The sequence below is a fragment of the Phaseolus vulgaris genome, chromosome 2 (genome assembly GCF_000499845.2).
Source record: "Phaseolus vulgaris cultivar G19833 chromosome 2, P. vulgaris v2.0, whole genome shotgun sequence".
Classification (NCBI taxonomy): domain Eukaryota; kingdom Viridiplantae; phylum Streptophyta; class Magnoliopsida; order Fabales; family Fabaceae; genus Phaseolus; species Phaseolus vulgaris.
Window position 1 is genome coordinate 37,746,211 of NC_023758.2, and position 17,262 is coordinate 37,763,472.

The 17,262-nt window shown below is 29.1% G+C and overlaps 2 protein-coding genes across 2 annotated transcripts; one reads left to right on the forward strand and one right to left on the reverse strand.

The window, feature by feature from the left end:
- The first annotated feature begins 235 nt into the window (after positions 1–235).
- Positions 236–4,190, forward strand: LOC137811868 (ABC transporter G family member 1-like). The gene is made up of 8 exons (XM_068613725.1): positions 236–662; positions 1,757–1,836; positions 1,942–2,412; positions 2,505–2,591; positions 2,700–2,831; positions 2,912–3,106; positions 3,206–3,292; positions 3,378–4,190. The coding sequence occupies exons 1-8, from the start codon at positions 389–391 to the stop codon at positions 4,044–4,046; spliced, it is 1,995 nt and encodes a 664-aa protein (XP_068469826.1). The 5' UTR covers positions 236–388; the 3' UTR covers positions 4,047–4,190.
- An 8,448-nt stretch (positions 4,191–12,638) lies between these two features.
- LOC137811869 (uncharacterized) lies at positions 12,639–15,117 on the reverse strand. Its single transcript, XM_068613726.1, has 4 exons — positions 14,826–15,117; positions 13,656–14,082; positions 13,465–13,566; positions 12,639–13,386 (listed from the first exon to the last, which is right to left on the reverse strand). The coding sequence occupies exons 2-4, from the start codon at positions 14,067–14,069 to the stop codon at positions 12,973–12,975; spliced, it is 930 nt and encodes a 309-aa protein (XP_068469827.1). The 5' UTR covers positions 14,070–14,082; positions 14,826–15,117; the 3' UTR covers positions 12,639–12,972.
- Positions 15,118–17,262: the final 2,145 nt, after the last annotated feature.

Here is a 17,262-nt window from a genome sequence, read left to right on the forward strand (position 1 = left end):
TATATATATATATATATATATTATAAACGCTCGAAGGCCACAAAAAAAACCATGTACTAGACTTTTTGGTTCACATTTGTGTCCAGGTGTCTATCAATCATGAAAAATCAACAAGATACATCATATGTTCGGTGCGACATCATATCAAAGGGCTCCACCGTAGAAGTATATTTTGTGGTTCAAAAATAGCCTCTCTTCCCCCTCATTTATTATTTGACCTAATCTCCAAAATCTTGGAGGAAAAATATCAATATGAAGCAGTGTTTAAATGTGAAACTCGTATTTAAATATGAAACATGTGTTAAATTAGCACACAGTAAATCCATGCATCTTTATTATGTCTATATATGAGTTCACAGACCCTCCATTGCAGCTGTGACATTTTAAAATGGATAGCATTGGTGATGAATCTGTTTCACCTGCTGCTAGACGTGTGATGAACATTGAAGCCTCCACTCTAGAAGTGGAAGCAACAAAGATGAATGGTGGAAGTGAGGGTGTCTGCTTGACATGGAAGGATGTGTGGGTGACTGCTTCCAACAGAAACAATGGAAGCAAATCAATTCTTGAGGGTCTCACTGGTTATGCTAAACCAGGGCAACTCTTGGCAATAATGGGTCCCTCTGGCTGTGGTAAATCTACTCTGCTTGATACTTTAGCAGGTAAACTTCTAATTAATCTCCATCACTTTTCATCCCTTATATATTTTACTAAATACTTTGTCTAAAGTTTTTTGGAAGTTTTCTATATGTCCTAGATTCTTTTACCAAATACATAAGTAATATACCAATAACAACCTTTTTATATGACAAGTTTATTAACTTATATTAATATAACTACTTTAAAATTTATACCAAGAATAATTCTTTTGTTAAATGCTCTAAAGTAAAACTTTTTTTTACTCACCACGTTTATTGAATTAAAAACAAATTCAATGTCTGGATAGTCACCAATTACTACTTTTTCTATTTTTAAAACATAGCTCCATGTTATGATTCTCTTAAACCTTAACGTAAAAATATTGATAGTCGCTTAAAACTTAAGAGTAAAATCATAATTATATACTATTTTGCCTCCTTTAACGTGTTTTTTTCACTTTAAAGAGAAAATTAAAGAATTTTAACTATTGAAGAAAAAATATTTAATAATACATACATAAAAGAAATAAATTTATTAAGTTTTAACTGGTGGAATTCCATACTTTATAATATATATATATATATATATATATATATATATGTGTGTGTGTGTGTGTGTGTGTGAAGTATTATGCACTTTTCAAACGTTAGATTTGAAAATAGACTAGTAAGGACTAAAATACAAGTACTAGAAATTTCTATATTCCAACAAATGGTTCTGTGGAGGAAAATAATCAAGGGTCTTCGGCCATCCCTTTTTCCAAAATAGACTACATTAATAATATTAGTACAATATTAGTGATAATAATAATGATGATAATAATAATAATTAATATACAAAAATTTACATACAAAATGTGTGTATTATGTAATAACTAAGATTATTATTTATAGTTACAATCAGTATATAATGACTAGATATATTATTATTATTTTTTATTATTTCAAAATCATACATGATAAAAAAAATAGTTTTAATTCTCCTGTTTACAAAATTAAACCAATATTAATTGGGAGATCAGAGGGAGAATTAAAGGAATATAAAACACTTTTCCTACTCTTCTTTGTCACTATAGAGGTTTGAACAAATTAAATGATGGTATAAATTCTTATTTCAGGGAGATTAGGTTCAAAGATGAGGCAAACCGGGGAGATTCTGATCAATGGACACAAACAAATATTGACTTATGGAACCTCAGTATGTACAAAATCTTACTTTCATCATCAAGATCACTAATAACTACTTAATTTCAAGATACACATGATGAATTAAACATTCTTTGAATCCATGTTGTGAACACAGGCATATGTGACACAAGATGATACCTTGTTGACAACCTTAACGGTTGGAGAAGCAGTGCACTATTCTGCTCAACTCCAGTTACCTGACACCATGTCAAAACAAGAGAAGAAAGAGAGAGCAGACTTTACAATAAGAGAAATGGGTCTTCAAGATGCCATTAACACAAGAATTGGAGGATGGGGTTGTAAAGGGATCAGTGGGGGTCAGAAAAGGAGAGTTAGCATCTGCATTGAGATCCTAACACGCCCTAAACTTCTCTTTCTTGATGAACCAACTAGTGGACTTGATAGTGCAGCTTCCTATTATGTTATGAAAAGAATCGCTTCCCTTGCTCAAAATGACCACATTAAGAGGACTGTTATTGCTTCAATCCATCAACCCAGTAGTGAAGTTTTTCAACTCTTCAATAACCTTTGTCTTTTGTCTTCGGGTAAAACAGTTTACTTTGGACCTGCTTCTGCTGCAACTGAGGTAATAAAAAAAACTACCGTTTTTTATACTCCATTATTCTCAAATTACTGTTCTCTTTCTTTCTTTCTCATCATGCTTTTATTTCAATGTAGTTCTTTGCTTCATATGGCTTTCCTAGTCCTTCTCTCATGAATCCGTCTGATCATTTACTGAAAACTATAAACAAGGATTTCGATCAGGTAACTAAAATGACCATGTTTCCATGATTCAATTCTTCTTTAGTGCAAGATAAACAACAAGTGTAGTCAACAAAAATCCAATTAAAATGGGTGTTTCGATTTCATTAGGACATTGAAGTGGGTATATCTGGATCTAGAAACTTACCCACAGAAGAAGTAATTGACATCCTTGTGAGCTCATACAAAAACTCTGAAAGGAATCAAGAAGTTCAAAGTGAAGTAGCCCTACTGTCTAAGAAGGTAACCACCTCAATGCTTCTACTCTAGTAGATGCTCATATTGCAAATACCTAAGTTAACACGAACAATAATTGGTTTCAGGTTACAAGTTCATTGGATGTGAAGAGAAGGCATGCTGGCTTCCTTAATCAGTGCTTTTCTCTTACCCAAAGATCGTCCATTAACATGTATCGTGATCTCGGCTATTATTGGTTACGCATGGCCATATATGTTGTATTGGCTATAAGTTTAGCAACTGTTTTCTATAATTTGGGCACAAGTTATGACTCTATTAAGGTACAGAATGTGCTATAACTCACATACAAAAACTAAATCACAGTGGCTTTGAATTTTTCTATCGTCCTCTAATCGTGCAGCTACTTTTGATTATTTCAGGATCGAGGTTCGCTTATTGCATTCATCAATGGATTCCTCACTTTCATGACCATTGGTGGATTCCCTTCCTTCGTGGAAGTCATGAAGGTAAAAAATCTTAGTTGGGGTTAAGAATTGTATGAGTAGTCTAAAAAGAATTTAACATTTACTATTTACTATTACTTGGTTGCAGGTATTTCAGCGAGAAAGAGAAAACGGACATTATGGTGTGAGTGCATTTGTGATTGGGAACACGTTATCATCTATCCCGTTCTTGGTATTGGTTACATTAATTCCTGGAGTTATAGCTTACTTCCTTCCGGGTCTTCAGAATGGATGCGAGCACATAGTGTATTTCATTTGTGTTTTATTTTCTAGTCTGATGTTAGTGGAGAGCCTTATGATGATAGTTGCAAGCATTGTTCCCAACTATCTAATGGGAATCATAACTGGTGCTGGAATTCAAGGAATCATGCTTTTACTCAGTGGCTTCTTTAAATTGCCAAACGATATTCCCAAACCAGTTTGGAAATACCCTTTGCACTACATTGCTTTTCATACCTTTGCCAACCAAGGAATGTTCAAGAACGAGTATGAAGGACTGAGATTTGCTACCAACCATGGAGGAGCCTCACACACTTACACCACTGGTGAAGAGGTTTTGAGAAATATATGGCAAGTTGACATGAGTTACTCAAAGTGGGTTGATCTTGCAATCTTGTTGGGGATGATTGTTCTATATCGACTTTTATTTTTGGTTATCATCAAGATTCAAGAGAAGTTGAAGACCTTTGTTTTATCACTATCTTCCAAGAGATCATCACAAATCATGGCAAACCCCAACGCCACTCCTTCACGTTGACACAATGCTTACTTTTAAATTCTACTCTTCATCCTTCTACCGTTATTACTATTCCCACAACTTTTGATTCTAATGAACTAATTAGATAAACATGTGTGTGTGGTGTAACATGTCGTAATTATAATTAGTTATCATTTTTAAATATGTTTTGGATTTGGCTTTCATCACCTACATCTAGTTGTATGGGTACATGCAACCCTTTAAATTCATACACCTTGATTTTATGATTAGAGTTTTACATCACGTTTCGGAGGTAAAAGAATAATCTTGTTTCGAAATTATCTAGTCCGTGGTATCTTTGATGATATTACCAGATTCTGACTACAGAAAGTGCAAAAGATTTCACTTTTGAATAAAGATAACTAATTTAATTATAGAAGTACATGTAACTTTTTGTATGTGAAAAAGTAAACCATCATATATAAACTACAACGACCAAAATCTTTAGATAAATCTATATTATTCACTTCGGTAATTTACCTACGAAGAGTGTTCTTGATAATGGAAACCGTACTTACCAACCAACTTTACTCCGTGGATAAATATTTTATTTATAAATTTTTAATAATTATTTGAAATTTTTATTATTTATAATTATTCACTACAAGAAAATCATGAAATAAAAACCAAATTTTAGAGACCAAAATAATTAGTTACAATAGAAACTAAAATAGAGACCAATTTAGAAACTAAAAAAAAAATTGGTTTTTAAATTAGTTTCTATTATTTTTTATTATTGTTAAATAGTTTCTAAATTGGTATCTAATTAGCAACTAAGGTTTTAGATACCAATTATTTAGTTTCTAAATTTGGTCTCTAAAATCTTGGTTGCTAATTAGATACCAATTTAGATAGAAAATAATAGAAACTAATTTAGAAACAAAATTTCTTTTTAGTTTCTAAAATGGTCTCTAATTTAATTACTATTGCAACTAATTATTTTAGTTTCTAGAAATTGGTTTCTATTTCATGACTTTCTTGTAGTGATTGTTTACCAATATTACTAATGTGTATCTTTAAGATTATTATTAACAATTATTACATATTCTATTACACATATTATGTACTAGCGGGAATTGGTGCAAGAGTCAGGTCAATTCAAGTAAGTCCAAACCTAGATCGAGTTGAGTCAGCCTGAGTGATCGAACTAAGTTGACCCAGACTTAGGTTGAGCCAAGTTGATTCGAGTTCAAAGTCTAGTTGGAACCAATGAAATTGAGACAAATCAAATCAGGTTTCTCAATTATGAACTTCTTTTGATTTTACTCTATGAGTTCTAAATAAATAAACGTAAGGAATAGTTTTAAAATAAAACTATGGTAAAATTATTTATGAAGTTGATGCAGAAAATAATACTTAACTTACTTCTTGTTGTGATTTAAAATATATATATATATATATATATATATATATATATATATATATAACTATTCAACAACAAGTCAATTTCTTCTTGCAACTTATGCTTTCTTTTTCACTTTCATAGGATAATTAAATTACAATTTTACTCTCTTTTTTTTTGTCATCTTTTTTTATTGAGCACTCTACCCTCAACTTCCACCGTTATAGTAGCTCCCCACCTCCAATGCCACTGCTACAGTAGCCCCGTCTCCAACATCAACTTAGCACCTCCCATGTCCAGCGTCACTACCATAACAGTCCCATTACATTCATAGTCTAAAAAAATTGTAGTATGAATTCCAAAATTTTAAATCAAGAATACATGTATTCTGTATTCTATATTGTATAATTCATAATATAAAATTATATTCTAAAATTTTGAACCTAAAATGCAAAATTTGTATTAATTCAAAATAATGTATTTTAAATTCTACAATGTAGAATACATTATATTTTAAATTGTATAATTTGAAATACAAATTTGTATTCCAATTATAGAATTCGAAAAACAAAATTTATATTTGAAATAGTATTTCAGAGATTGTACAATTTAAAATTAAAATTTTTCATTTCGAAATATAAAATTCAAAAACACAAAATTTGTATTCCAAAATGTAAAACTCAGAAGGATAATTTTGGCTTTTTTGAAAATATAGGAGTGCGAGAAGAATCTATTGAGGTGCATGAAGAATTTGAGACCTGACAATTGATTTCCAATATCCAATCTTCAAACAAAAATTGAGCCTATTTCAATTGACTGTTTCTTCCTGCACCTCCATATCTTCTTCTGGCACCTCCATACACAACATGAAAATACATTTTTATCCTTCTTGTGCCACCCCCATAGAATAACTTTCGGATTATGTAATCCAGAAATGCATTTGAAAAAAGACTTCCGGATTACATAATCTGGAAGTTAAAAAAGACTTTCGGATTATATAATCCGGAAGCTAATTACAAATTTGAAAAATAACTTCCGAATTATGTAATCCAGAATATTACAGAGGGACATTTTTGGAAATATGAAAATTTGGAGGTGAGAGAAGAAGGTATGGAGGTGCAGGAAGAAGCAGCCATTTCAATTCTTGGCTGAATTTGACCCAAATTACACTGGGCTAATTTCATTTATCTAAAGGCTGCTTCTTCCTGCACCTCCATACCTTCTTCTCTCACCTCCATAGATTTTCGAATTTCCAAAAATGTCCCTCTGTAATATTCCGGATTATATAATCCGGAAGTCATTTTTCAAATTTGTAATTAGCTTCCGGATTATATAATCCAGAAGTCTTTTTTCAGATGCATGATTATTTTCCGGATTACCAAATCTAGAAGTCTTTTTTAACTTCCGGATTATGTAATCTGGAAGTCTTTTTTCAAATGCATTTTCGAATTACATAATCCGGAAGTTATTCTATGGGGTGGCATAAGAAGGATAAAAATGTATTTTCATGTTGTGTATGGAGGTGCCAGAAGAAGATACGGAGGTGCAGGAAGAAACAGTCTTATCTAAAATAACACATAATATTAGGGTTTTTACTTGCCGAAATCCCATAATTACTATATACATCCCGTAGTTAAAGTCAAAAGACAAGAGTAGCCTTGAATTACAATTTAACTTCAAACGAATTCTGTACTTTTTGGCTTTCTATGGTGCACAATGAGTCTGCTTTGACATCGTTATGGCTGTTGGATCAATACTTTCATTATTGTTATTGGAAAGAATAGGTTAATGATCATTTTTCTTTATGTTTTGAAATAGTTTTTCTCGAATTTTTCGATTAGTTATTCTATTACTTAGATGAGTGTATTGCTTCTATTTATTTATTTTCCCCATTATTGCATTTCTTTCTTGCTCTTCACATGTTAAATTATAATGTGCATAAACTATTTTCTATTTATGTTAAATTACTTTTATATAGTTAATTAACCAGTAGTTACATCAATTTAAATTTAATATTTCATGTAATACAATTATATCATAACGAATTAAATATAAAATTAATTAACTTAGATTCTGTACTAAGAAAACAACTTATTTTAATTTCTTCTTCTGTGCTATAACTTTTACTTCCACTGACATTCTAATGTTTTCTTCTATGCTATAATTTTTACTTCTACTGACATTTCATGATGATTTTTTTTTTTTCATTTTAGTTAGTTGTAATTTTATTTCAAATTTAAATTACATTCTTTTAAATTATTTTCTATATTATTATATATACATATAAAATAATTGACGATTATTTAATAAATGAATATTTCTAAATAATAAAGAGAAACAATTTGACCCAACACAAATAGTAGATGTTAAAACATTTTTAAATATTCAATCCAATTTCGTTTTTAACACAAGATAATTTAATTATTTTATAAATATATGGATTAATTTTTTTATTGTATTAATAAAATAATTTCTAAATTTTCACTTATTTTCCTTTAATTTTTTTAATTCAAATAATTCCGTTTTTCATTATTTTTTCTTTATTTCCTCTTAATCCAAACTAAACAAAACAATTATTTCAGGTGAATTTTCTAGTTAGCCAAATATTTTTTTTCTTTTAAGTAGATTATACTGCACCTGTACATTTCAACTGGTTCCCAACAAATTGGTTGTAAAACACAAATTTCCACATATTGTCGAACTTTTTAAACATCCATTTTTTTATAAAAAAATAAACTAGCAGGATGAAAAATTTAAACTTCAAACTACAAAAAAACTCCATCTTTTCTGATCTCTAAGTGAAAAGTTTTGGTAAAAATAGAGTGGTTCTATTGAAAAACGGTAAAAAATATAATGTGTGAACAAACCAGAAGGCGCAAAAACAGAGGTGCTTTCAATGTGTTGATGTTGTGAGAGTAATGTGTTTGTGAAGACCGTCTAGTAATATATGGAGAACGTTTAGTGATCTACAATTGTTTAGTGGTGTTTAGTCATTCGTAAACATAGTTTAGTGGTTTGTGGAGACCGTCTACAAGTTTCTACTGATCGTCTAAAGTAACCGTGTAGTAGATCTTGGTGATTGTAGCAATTTCTGGTGACGGTTTAAGAGTTTCATTTTGTTCTATCTTAAAAACTCTCAGATTCTTTATATATATGATCAATGATGTTTCCTGCATTTTTTTTACCTTATTTTCTCAGAAACGACATTCTAATTTTTATGCATGTACATGAAATGATTTTTTTTTAACTATGTGGATTTCAACTACGTCGATTGATTTTATTTTTAAGATGAAAAACTATATTTAATGTAGGCAAATTCTTCCTGCACCTTACTTCCCAGAAAAATAAATCTAGAATAGATTTTTATGTTTTGAAAATAATTTTTTTTAATAGAATTATGAAATAAAAAATGAATTAAAAAATAATAATTTCAGAATATAAAAAATTATATTCTGAAAAAAAAATTAAAAACAAAATCTAAAAATGTTTATTCTACTTTTGATTCGGGTAAGGTAGGTGGGAAGAGCAAACAAGCTTCTTCCTACAGTAACATATATGCACGGCGCAAGCTTCTTCATACAATAATATATTATAATATCTTCTCAAAAGTGAAAAATAAAAATACTATTTTCTGGGAAAAAAAAATAGAGAGACTGCCTTTGATAATTATACTGAAATAAAAATTCTCTACTTTACATAAATCTTAATGAAAAAAAAAAATCATTTTTTAAAATTCTTAAAGTCATTCTTATAAAAGGCATAAAGAGAAAACACCTTTTACCTAATATGAATACTTATATAATTAAGAAAGATAACAAAAATATATAAATGACATTGAAATTAAAATAATAGTTTTAGGTGAATGAAAAATGTTTAATAAACTACTTACTTTTAGAGTATATTTACTTTCAACTATAGAAAGTACAAGAGTAAAAACAACAAGGCCTAAGAATATTAAAAACTATAAAAAAATACGTATATGTTATACTTGTCGCACAAACACTTAGAAATTTGAATGAAAAAATTATATATAATCAATCATGGTACTAAAATATAATCAATTATATTATTAATATTTATATACTTTATTATAATAAACTAATAATTAGAAAATAATAAATAAATGTATTTAACTTTTTCATTAATTTCTATTTATATAACTTCTTTTATTTTTATTTTTTACTTTCCATCTTTCTATCATAATAAAATATTGAAAAAGTCTATTAAGTATAAAAAATATTTTTTAATAAAATAAGACAAAAGGTATAAATTAAATACACCAAAAGTACCATGATAAGTAATGAATGATACCTAAGATCATAACGAAGTATAAATGATCTTGAATACTGCAACTTAGTAGTAGATGAAGTAATAAATATCTTTATAAACATTAGATTCAAATTGCATCATATCAACTCCTCGTGAGTGTGTGCCCAACAATTAGGTTGAGTTTGGCAAGATCGAGTCTACACTAGGTTTAGATCCAATATTAAATCTATATTAGATTTTAATCCATAATAAAAAAAATTATCTTAACTTCTAGGTGTTTGTTGGAGTTGCATTATTATTTTTTGCGAAAAAAAGTATTGTTCTTGCTAGGGAGATGGGACCTAGAGAACTATTGAAGTCTTCTTCTCCTTCCTTTGGTCGGTCAGGTGACTGGGTGATGAGCTGGGACTCTTCTCGTCCTCCTGCTCCTCCTTCGTCACTCGGTCTCGGGTGAACACCGGATGGTGGGGGTACCTGCAAAGACACTCCGACGCTCAAGTCAGTAAAGCGGGTGGTCAGCTCTCAGGTAGGTGAACAGTAATAAATGACATACCTTACTCCTTGGGATACGTGCTATTTATATTATTCTAATGGGCCTACTTTGTTGGATCCGTTTATCGAGGTGGATACCGCTTAGGGTTGCATTACCTAATTCTTAATGATGGATTAGCTTTACTGATCTTGGTTTGAGCGTTAACGGTGTCAGGGGTCGACCCTCGGCCAAGCTAACCTGATGTGTGTCGGCCCTCGGCCAAGTTCTCATGGTCTTGGCCATCTTGACTAGGCTTTCTAAGGTTTCGACCATGTAGGTGGTTGGCCTCGTCATCTCGGTCAAGCCTCTCAGGTCTCGGCCGGCTTTCTTTTGATTTCGGTCAGGTTGACCAGGTCTCGGACAAGGAGGCCAAGGGTCGACCTCGTCCATACCGGTACAAGTACATTGTTTTAAAAACATTGTTTCAAGAGCAAGAGGAAAACAAAAAATAGTGAGAAAATGTCTTTTTAAAATTAATTATGATTTTTAATATTTCATGACAAGATTCCAAATTAAAGTATTAATCTTTCTAAATGGTATGTAATTATGGTGTATGATTGAATTTTATTAGTATTTTTTTCTTGAAATTTAATAGGGTAGGATTAATTAAAATTTAGAATGAAAAAAACCATTTTTTATAGACTTCTTATGACATTTAGAAAATCACATGTTATTTTTAATATATTGACATAGACATATTTACGGTATCAACGTTGTTGAATTGTCTTAAATTATTTATGAATAATTGATTTGTTTAATATTTTTTCATTAAAGATGGACATTTTATCATTTGGAAATTTTCATAAACGATTTGCAGTTGTGCGAGCGAATTGGCATATGAATATCTTGAATTATTTATTTTTAATTAATCATAAGATGATAGAATTATTATTTTTATTAATATTAAATTGTATTAGGAGTCATTAGTCATTGAAATTTCATGGGATGATTTTCGATGAATTGGTTATAAACTTTTGATTTTTGAGTAAAAACTATATGAAGTGGTATTACTTAATGATAATGAATTATTGTACTATTTATGAATGTAAGTATGATTGTTTGATTAGAATTGAGTAAGAATATGATGAGAACGTGAACAAGTTGATTAGTGAACTATGATGATGAAGTGTTCAATTGAAATTAAGTAGAACATATATAATTAGTGGATTTTACGGCCTATTCTCTATGCTATGTTTGTGCATCTTTTAAAGCACATGACATAATTTGAGAGAAAAAGAAAAGATAGAAAATAAAAACTTTTATAATTGGTTAATGTGAGACAATGTCATTTGAGGCGATATGAGTGTGTAATGATAGAGGGATTAATATTTAATATGATTATCCAATGTTGAGCCTAAATACTTGTTAAATTAAGTATTAGTTTGAATGTTTGTGGATTAAGAGATGATAAAATTGATTAGTCATTTATAATAATGAATAAGTGATATTAAGTGATGGAGGAATTTGGTTGTGAGATGACAAACTTTAAACAAATCATGCAATATAATGTGAAATATACTTGATTAGTGGTTAATAAGCAAAACAAAACAGATATATAGTCATTTTTTTTCTTAAAAAAAAGCTATCACATTAGATATCAATATGAAACTTGACATCTCTACTAGGATAACACCTTAGATTTCAACAATCATCTGTCGTCACATGCAAAATAGTATTATTAAAAAAATAAAAAGGAAAGGAAATACAAACAAATATAGGAGACTAAGCAAAAACCCATAAAAAACAACCTAAGAAAAACAATACTTAGTTAATTAACCCCAATAAAAAATTCAAGGCATTTATTCTCATCCTTTAAGAAAGAACCCCAAAGAAAGAAAGGACTCTCATTTCTTCTTAGCAGACATCTTATAACTTTTCCTAGGACGTCCAAGCCTCCTAGTAGTTTGAACAACATCATATTCATTCTCACTAAGAAATAGTCTCGTATCACCCTCACCCTTCAAATACTTAGCAACAAATTTACATTCTTTCAAGAACAAAACAACAACTGAAGAGGGGACAACATTAAGCTTCAGAGCAACATCTACATCAAACACAATAGAAGAGGAACAACATTTGCATCAGACACAACAAGAACAACAAAATCAAAAGACACCTATGTTTTGGGACTAGTAGCAACAACTAGTGTAATTGATCACTGCCACTACATTTTCCAAACCTGAAAGTGATTCAAAACAATTTTGTAATGTCAACATTAGAGTCAATTTTAGAAGGAACTCATTTGTCAGCAATAGGCAAAGGGTCATTTTCTTGTAGCAAATCTTCTGATTCATGAACACTCTCCAATGAAGGCATATCAACAAAAATATCATCTTAAGATCTGGATCCAGTCCATATATCATTAATCACTAGTGCAAACAATACAGTTTACACTTATTTTAGAAAATTTATTACATTGATTTCATCACCAATATAGATGCCAACAGTGTAGAAAGTCCATTACATTTTACATTAGTATTATAACCGATGAAATAAGGGACATATTACATTGATTACAGACAAGAATCAATGGAACCGATGTAATAACTAGTGTAATAAGGGATATATTACATCAGTTCTATGGAAAAGTAGTATAAAAAGTAAATGTAAACTATATTACGTAAGTCAAAGTATTGTAAATAAATGAAAACACTCAAATCTATTACAAAATACAACATTGAACTTATCTTCTTATGTCCTATCATCTGTAATGTTGTATCTTTTATGTTGTCCACTAGCACAGTAGGATCTGAAAGACCTGTTATCAAAATATTCATTTGAATCTATTGTAAGATGAGTTTCATCTTCTCACCTTGTTGGCGGATGTTTTCACCTTGTTGGCGAATGCGTTCACTATGTTTTTGTTGATCTTTCATTAATTGCTCCATCTTTTCTTCCAGTATCCGCTCCTTAGCATTCTTTTCCATAAGGTTGTCATTTAACTTTTGAATAGCCTCACGCATTTCTTCTATTTGATGAACTATTGTAGCTTGACTTGGAGTAGAGTGAACACTTGTGGAAGTATTACACCTTTTGCTCAATACATTAAGGTCATATACATTTCTTTTTTTATTTCCACATTCAACAACATTAAAGTATGTTTCGTTGTCATCAATGGAAGTAACAGGAGAGTTTTGCGAAGATGATCCTTCAAGCATTAGATGTTGTTCAACTTCTTGACATTTCTTATATTTCTCCTAAAAATGAAGTCAAATTAACTATTGTAAAGAAAACATATAATAAATAGTAAAGTATAACTTCAAGTTTAAACATACCGCAAGCTCAGAAGTCTTATCATTAACCCATTGTTCAGTTCTTAATTTCTTTGTTCTCTCTACAACTTTCCAAGTAGTTGGTTGTCGTTCAAACTCCTTACTCTACATAAATTTAATGGAAATATATAATAGAATATCTAAGTCTAATATATTGTATTTAAATTAAATATATAAAAACATAAAAATATTACCATTTTCTCACAGTGAGATGCAGTAGATATGGAACCTACACAGTAGACTGATTCTCCCTTATCAATAACTCGATTTGCCTTGGCAATGACACTTTTGTTTTGAAATTCTATAGAACTCCAATATTGGTCCAAGGTTGATTGAACAGGTTGATCTTCACCATGATTTGTCCACAAGTAATAATTAGGCATGAATCCCTTTTGATAGAGATCCCACACAACTTGATCCACGTACTTAAAAACTTTACAATTACATTTAACACAAGGACATCTTAATACTTCACCTTGTTCTTGAAACTTTTCTTGACCAATAACATATTGTAAAAACTCATACAATCCTTCTCTAAATTCTTCTGTCAAATGTTTATTAGCATCCAATCTTTGATACATCCATTCTCTACCTTTGGGAATTTCCATTAATGCAAACTTACTACAAGAAATTCCATATAATAAGGTTCCATATCTTTTAAATTATGTAGAAAAGCATTCCACCAAATATAACAGTTACATTAGGTAAGTACCAAAATAAAGCTAACAATTTTTTAAAAAAAAGAGATGGAAGGAATCATGGATCACACAATTACATGGTTTGGAGCATAATCAGAGTTTCAATTTAGAGAGAGGATTGAAGATGAAGTGGTTGGATTTTAATTTTTGTTTCTCTTCTCATTTGATTCACAGAATTTTGTTACTTCAATAAGGCTTGAAAATTAGAAATAAAAAAACAGAACTAGAAAGTAATATATTAGATAGAAACATTAAAATAACACAAATTGTAGGGAAGATGGTAAAGAACTCCGACCTAAGTGATTTGAATATATGTGAAATCAGAAGAAGCTTTATCAAATTCTTAGTAAGAACAATAAACCAATAGAAGTGTAAAATAATTTCCTAAAGGTAAATTAAACGGGGGGAAAATACTACAAGAAAAATAATCGATGATTTATCCATATAGTTAAGTCAATGCAGTAAACCAATTTATCCAGTATTAAGGGAATTTTGAGTGATGCGCTGAAGAAAAGATTACTCCAGTTTCAGATTTGCAGTCTAGAACAAGTATGAGCTTGAGAAACATTCATTTATGAGAAGAGATATATTTATGAACGAATACAGTGTTGCAGAAAGATTTTTTGGTTTGTTGAAAAGAAAATGCAACAAGAAATCAAAGCTTACCGAGTTTTAACTTCTAAAGCTCGAAATCTCCCTCTCCGCGGAAACAGATATGAACGCTGATATTCACTTCCCCATTGAAAGCCGCTTCCTATATCACAAAGACCAGGGCTCAAATTGGGACAGGTTCCGGCGGTATAACTTCTTCAGACCTAATTTAGGTTAAAGGATTTGGAAGAGGCAAAGTGAAAATATCTCATTTTGGGGAAAATCGAAAACCCATCAGCGACCGAAACATACTGGTTCGCCAAAAATCCATTAAACTCGGTGGCTAATCGAAAACCCATCAGCGACCGAAACATACTGGTTAGCCAAATATCCATTAAAATCGGTGGCTGAAATTTTAATTTACCATTTCATCTAGTGAAAATCAGTTGCTGAAAAATGGAAAATAATCATATTTATTGTATTCAATAGAATGATCCAACATTTTGTTACTTCCATTTTCACTGACTAAATCTGTTTGTTGATTAACACTTAGATAACGACTATTTCGATGACAAATTTTATGAATAAATGATTATTACTTAGTCTCTTTTAAGTCTTGTGTGATTTTTTATTTGACACTAATTTTATGTAAGGGTTAAAATATTTTATTTTATTTATTTATTTGAATAAAAAAAATAGGTTTTAAGTTATAGGGAAACCTCTCAACTATCTTCTTTGGTTTTTTAGTCTTTTTCTAAATAAATTTGTTATGCATTATTGATAATTGACGTATAGAGGAAAATTTACTAGACAAACTATTAAGAAAATAGAATAAAGTTTTTTCAACATTGCATTCCATAGTTAGGCAATTCACTAATGCTTTGTGTAGTTTGGAGCTTTGTGTAGATTGGAGAGTGAAAAATTGAAGGTGTGAGAGAATGAAAGTGTGAACATTTGAGAAGAAAATTAAAGACGTTTAAATTAGAATATGTTAGATTAGATGTGTAAAAAAAGTTTATTGATATTTGTGAGTAATGTGATAGGTGTAAAATTTTTGTTTTAGATGTGTAAAATGTAAGTTTACAAATATATCTTTATCTTTAAAATATTTAAATAATAAAATATAAAATATTTTGTAAAATTTAATTTAACTAAAATTTTATATAAAAAATACAAGTCTCTTATATTTTAGAACATAATTTTTTTTTATAAAAAAATTATAAATAATATGATGATTGTGATTGAATTTTTTTTACAAATTTATTTAATATATAAAAAAATTAATTGAATATTTTATATAATTAATATTATTTATTAACATATAAATTAATTTTTATATAAATAATTATATTTATATTTATTATTAATAACATTATTAATATTCAATATTAAATTCAATTAAAATAATTAACAATAATATTATTATTTATTAAAATTATTTTATTTACATTTATTATCATTATTTTAAAATTTTATTTTAATTCATATTATTCTTTATAATTTTTATTATTTTATAAATTAATTTTAAATATTATTATTATTTTAATATATATATTATTAGTATTAATAATAATTTATATTATTATTATTATTTATTTTATTATTATGTTATAAAATAATATTATATACATTAGGTCAAAATATATATATATATATATATATATAAAATAATGATGATATAAAATTTATATACATAATCGATTATATATGAAATGTAATGGATTATATATATAAATTTATAATATAATTAATTATGTTTATACTATTTTTATTAATGAATATAGGCTTTTTTATTATAAATATATTTATAGGCATTTTTATTTTATTAGAAATATATTTAATATTTATTTATCTATTTTTATTATAAATATATTAAACTTTTTTTTATGTACAGTTTATTTGAAATAAAATTTAAAAAGTTTGAATGATTTTACTTATTTTTTATTATATATTAAGGATAAAAATGTAAGTGTTTAGGAGTTTATGTGGTTTTTTCTTCTCTCATTGAACTTTATTTTTACTAATGAGAGACACAAAAAATCACTCTAATGCAACTTGGCAAGTAAGACTGGAATGGGTGGTGAACTCAATTTTTTTCTTTATCCATATCAAGACACTACAACTGGTTTTGTTATATTTGGGTGAACTCTGTCAATCCTCTCTCTGTTCTGTCTTTGTTTCTCTCAATTCCAATTTCTGATCTCTCTTTCCGTCCTTGCCTCCCCAAGAGACTATGTCAGTTCTCTCTTTGTTCTGTCTTTGCTTCTCTCAATTTTGATCTCTCTCCGTCCTTGCCTTCCCAAGACACTCTGTCAGTCCTCTCTCTATTTGTGCGATGGTTGTGGTGGTCGCGGGTTGCAGGTGATATGAAGTTATTTATTATTTTTTTTTAATATAAAAATAAACTCTTACTAGTTTACGAGCTGTTTTTATGTATCTCCTTTGTTTTCATATGATTTTGTATTGATCAACCTGTCATGCTTCAGATTGTGTAACATTTTACACTCCTTTC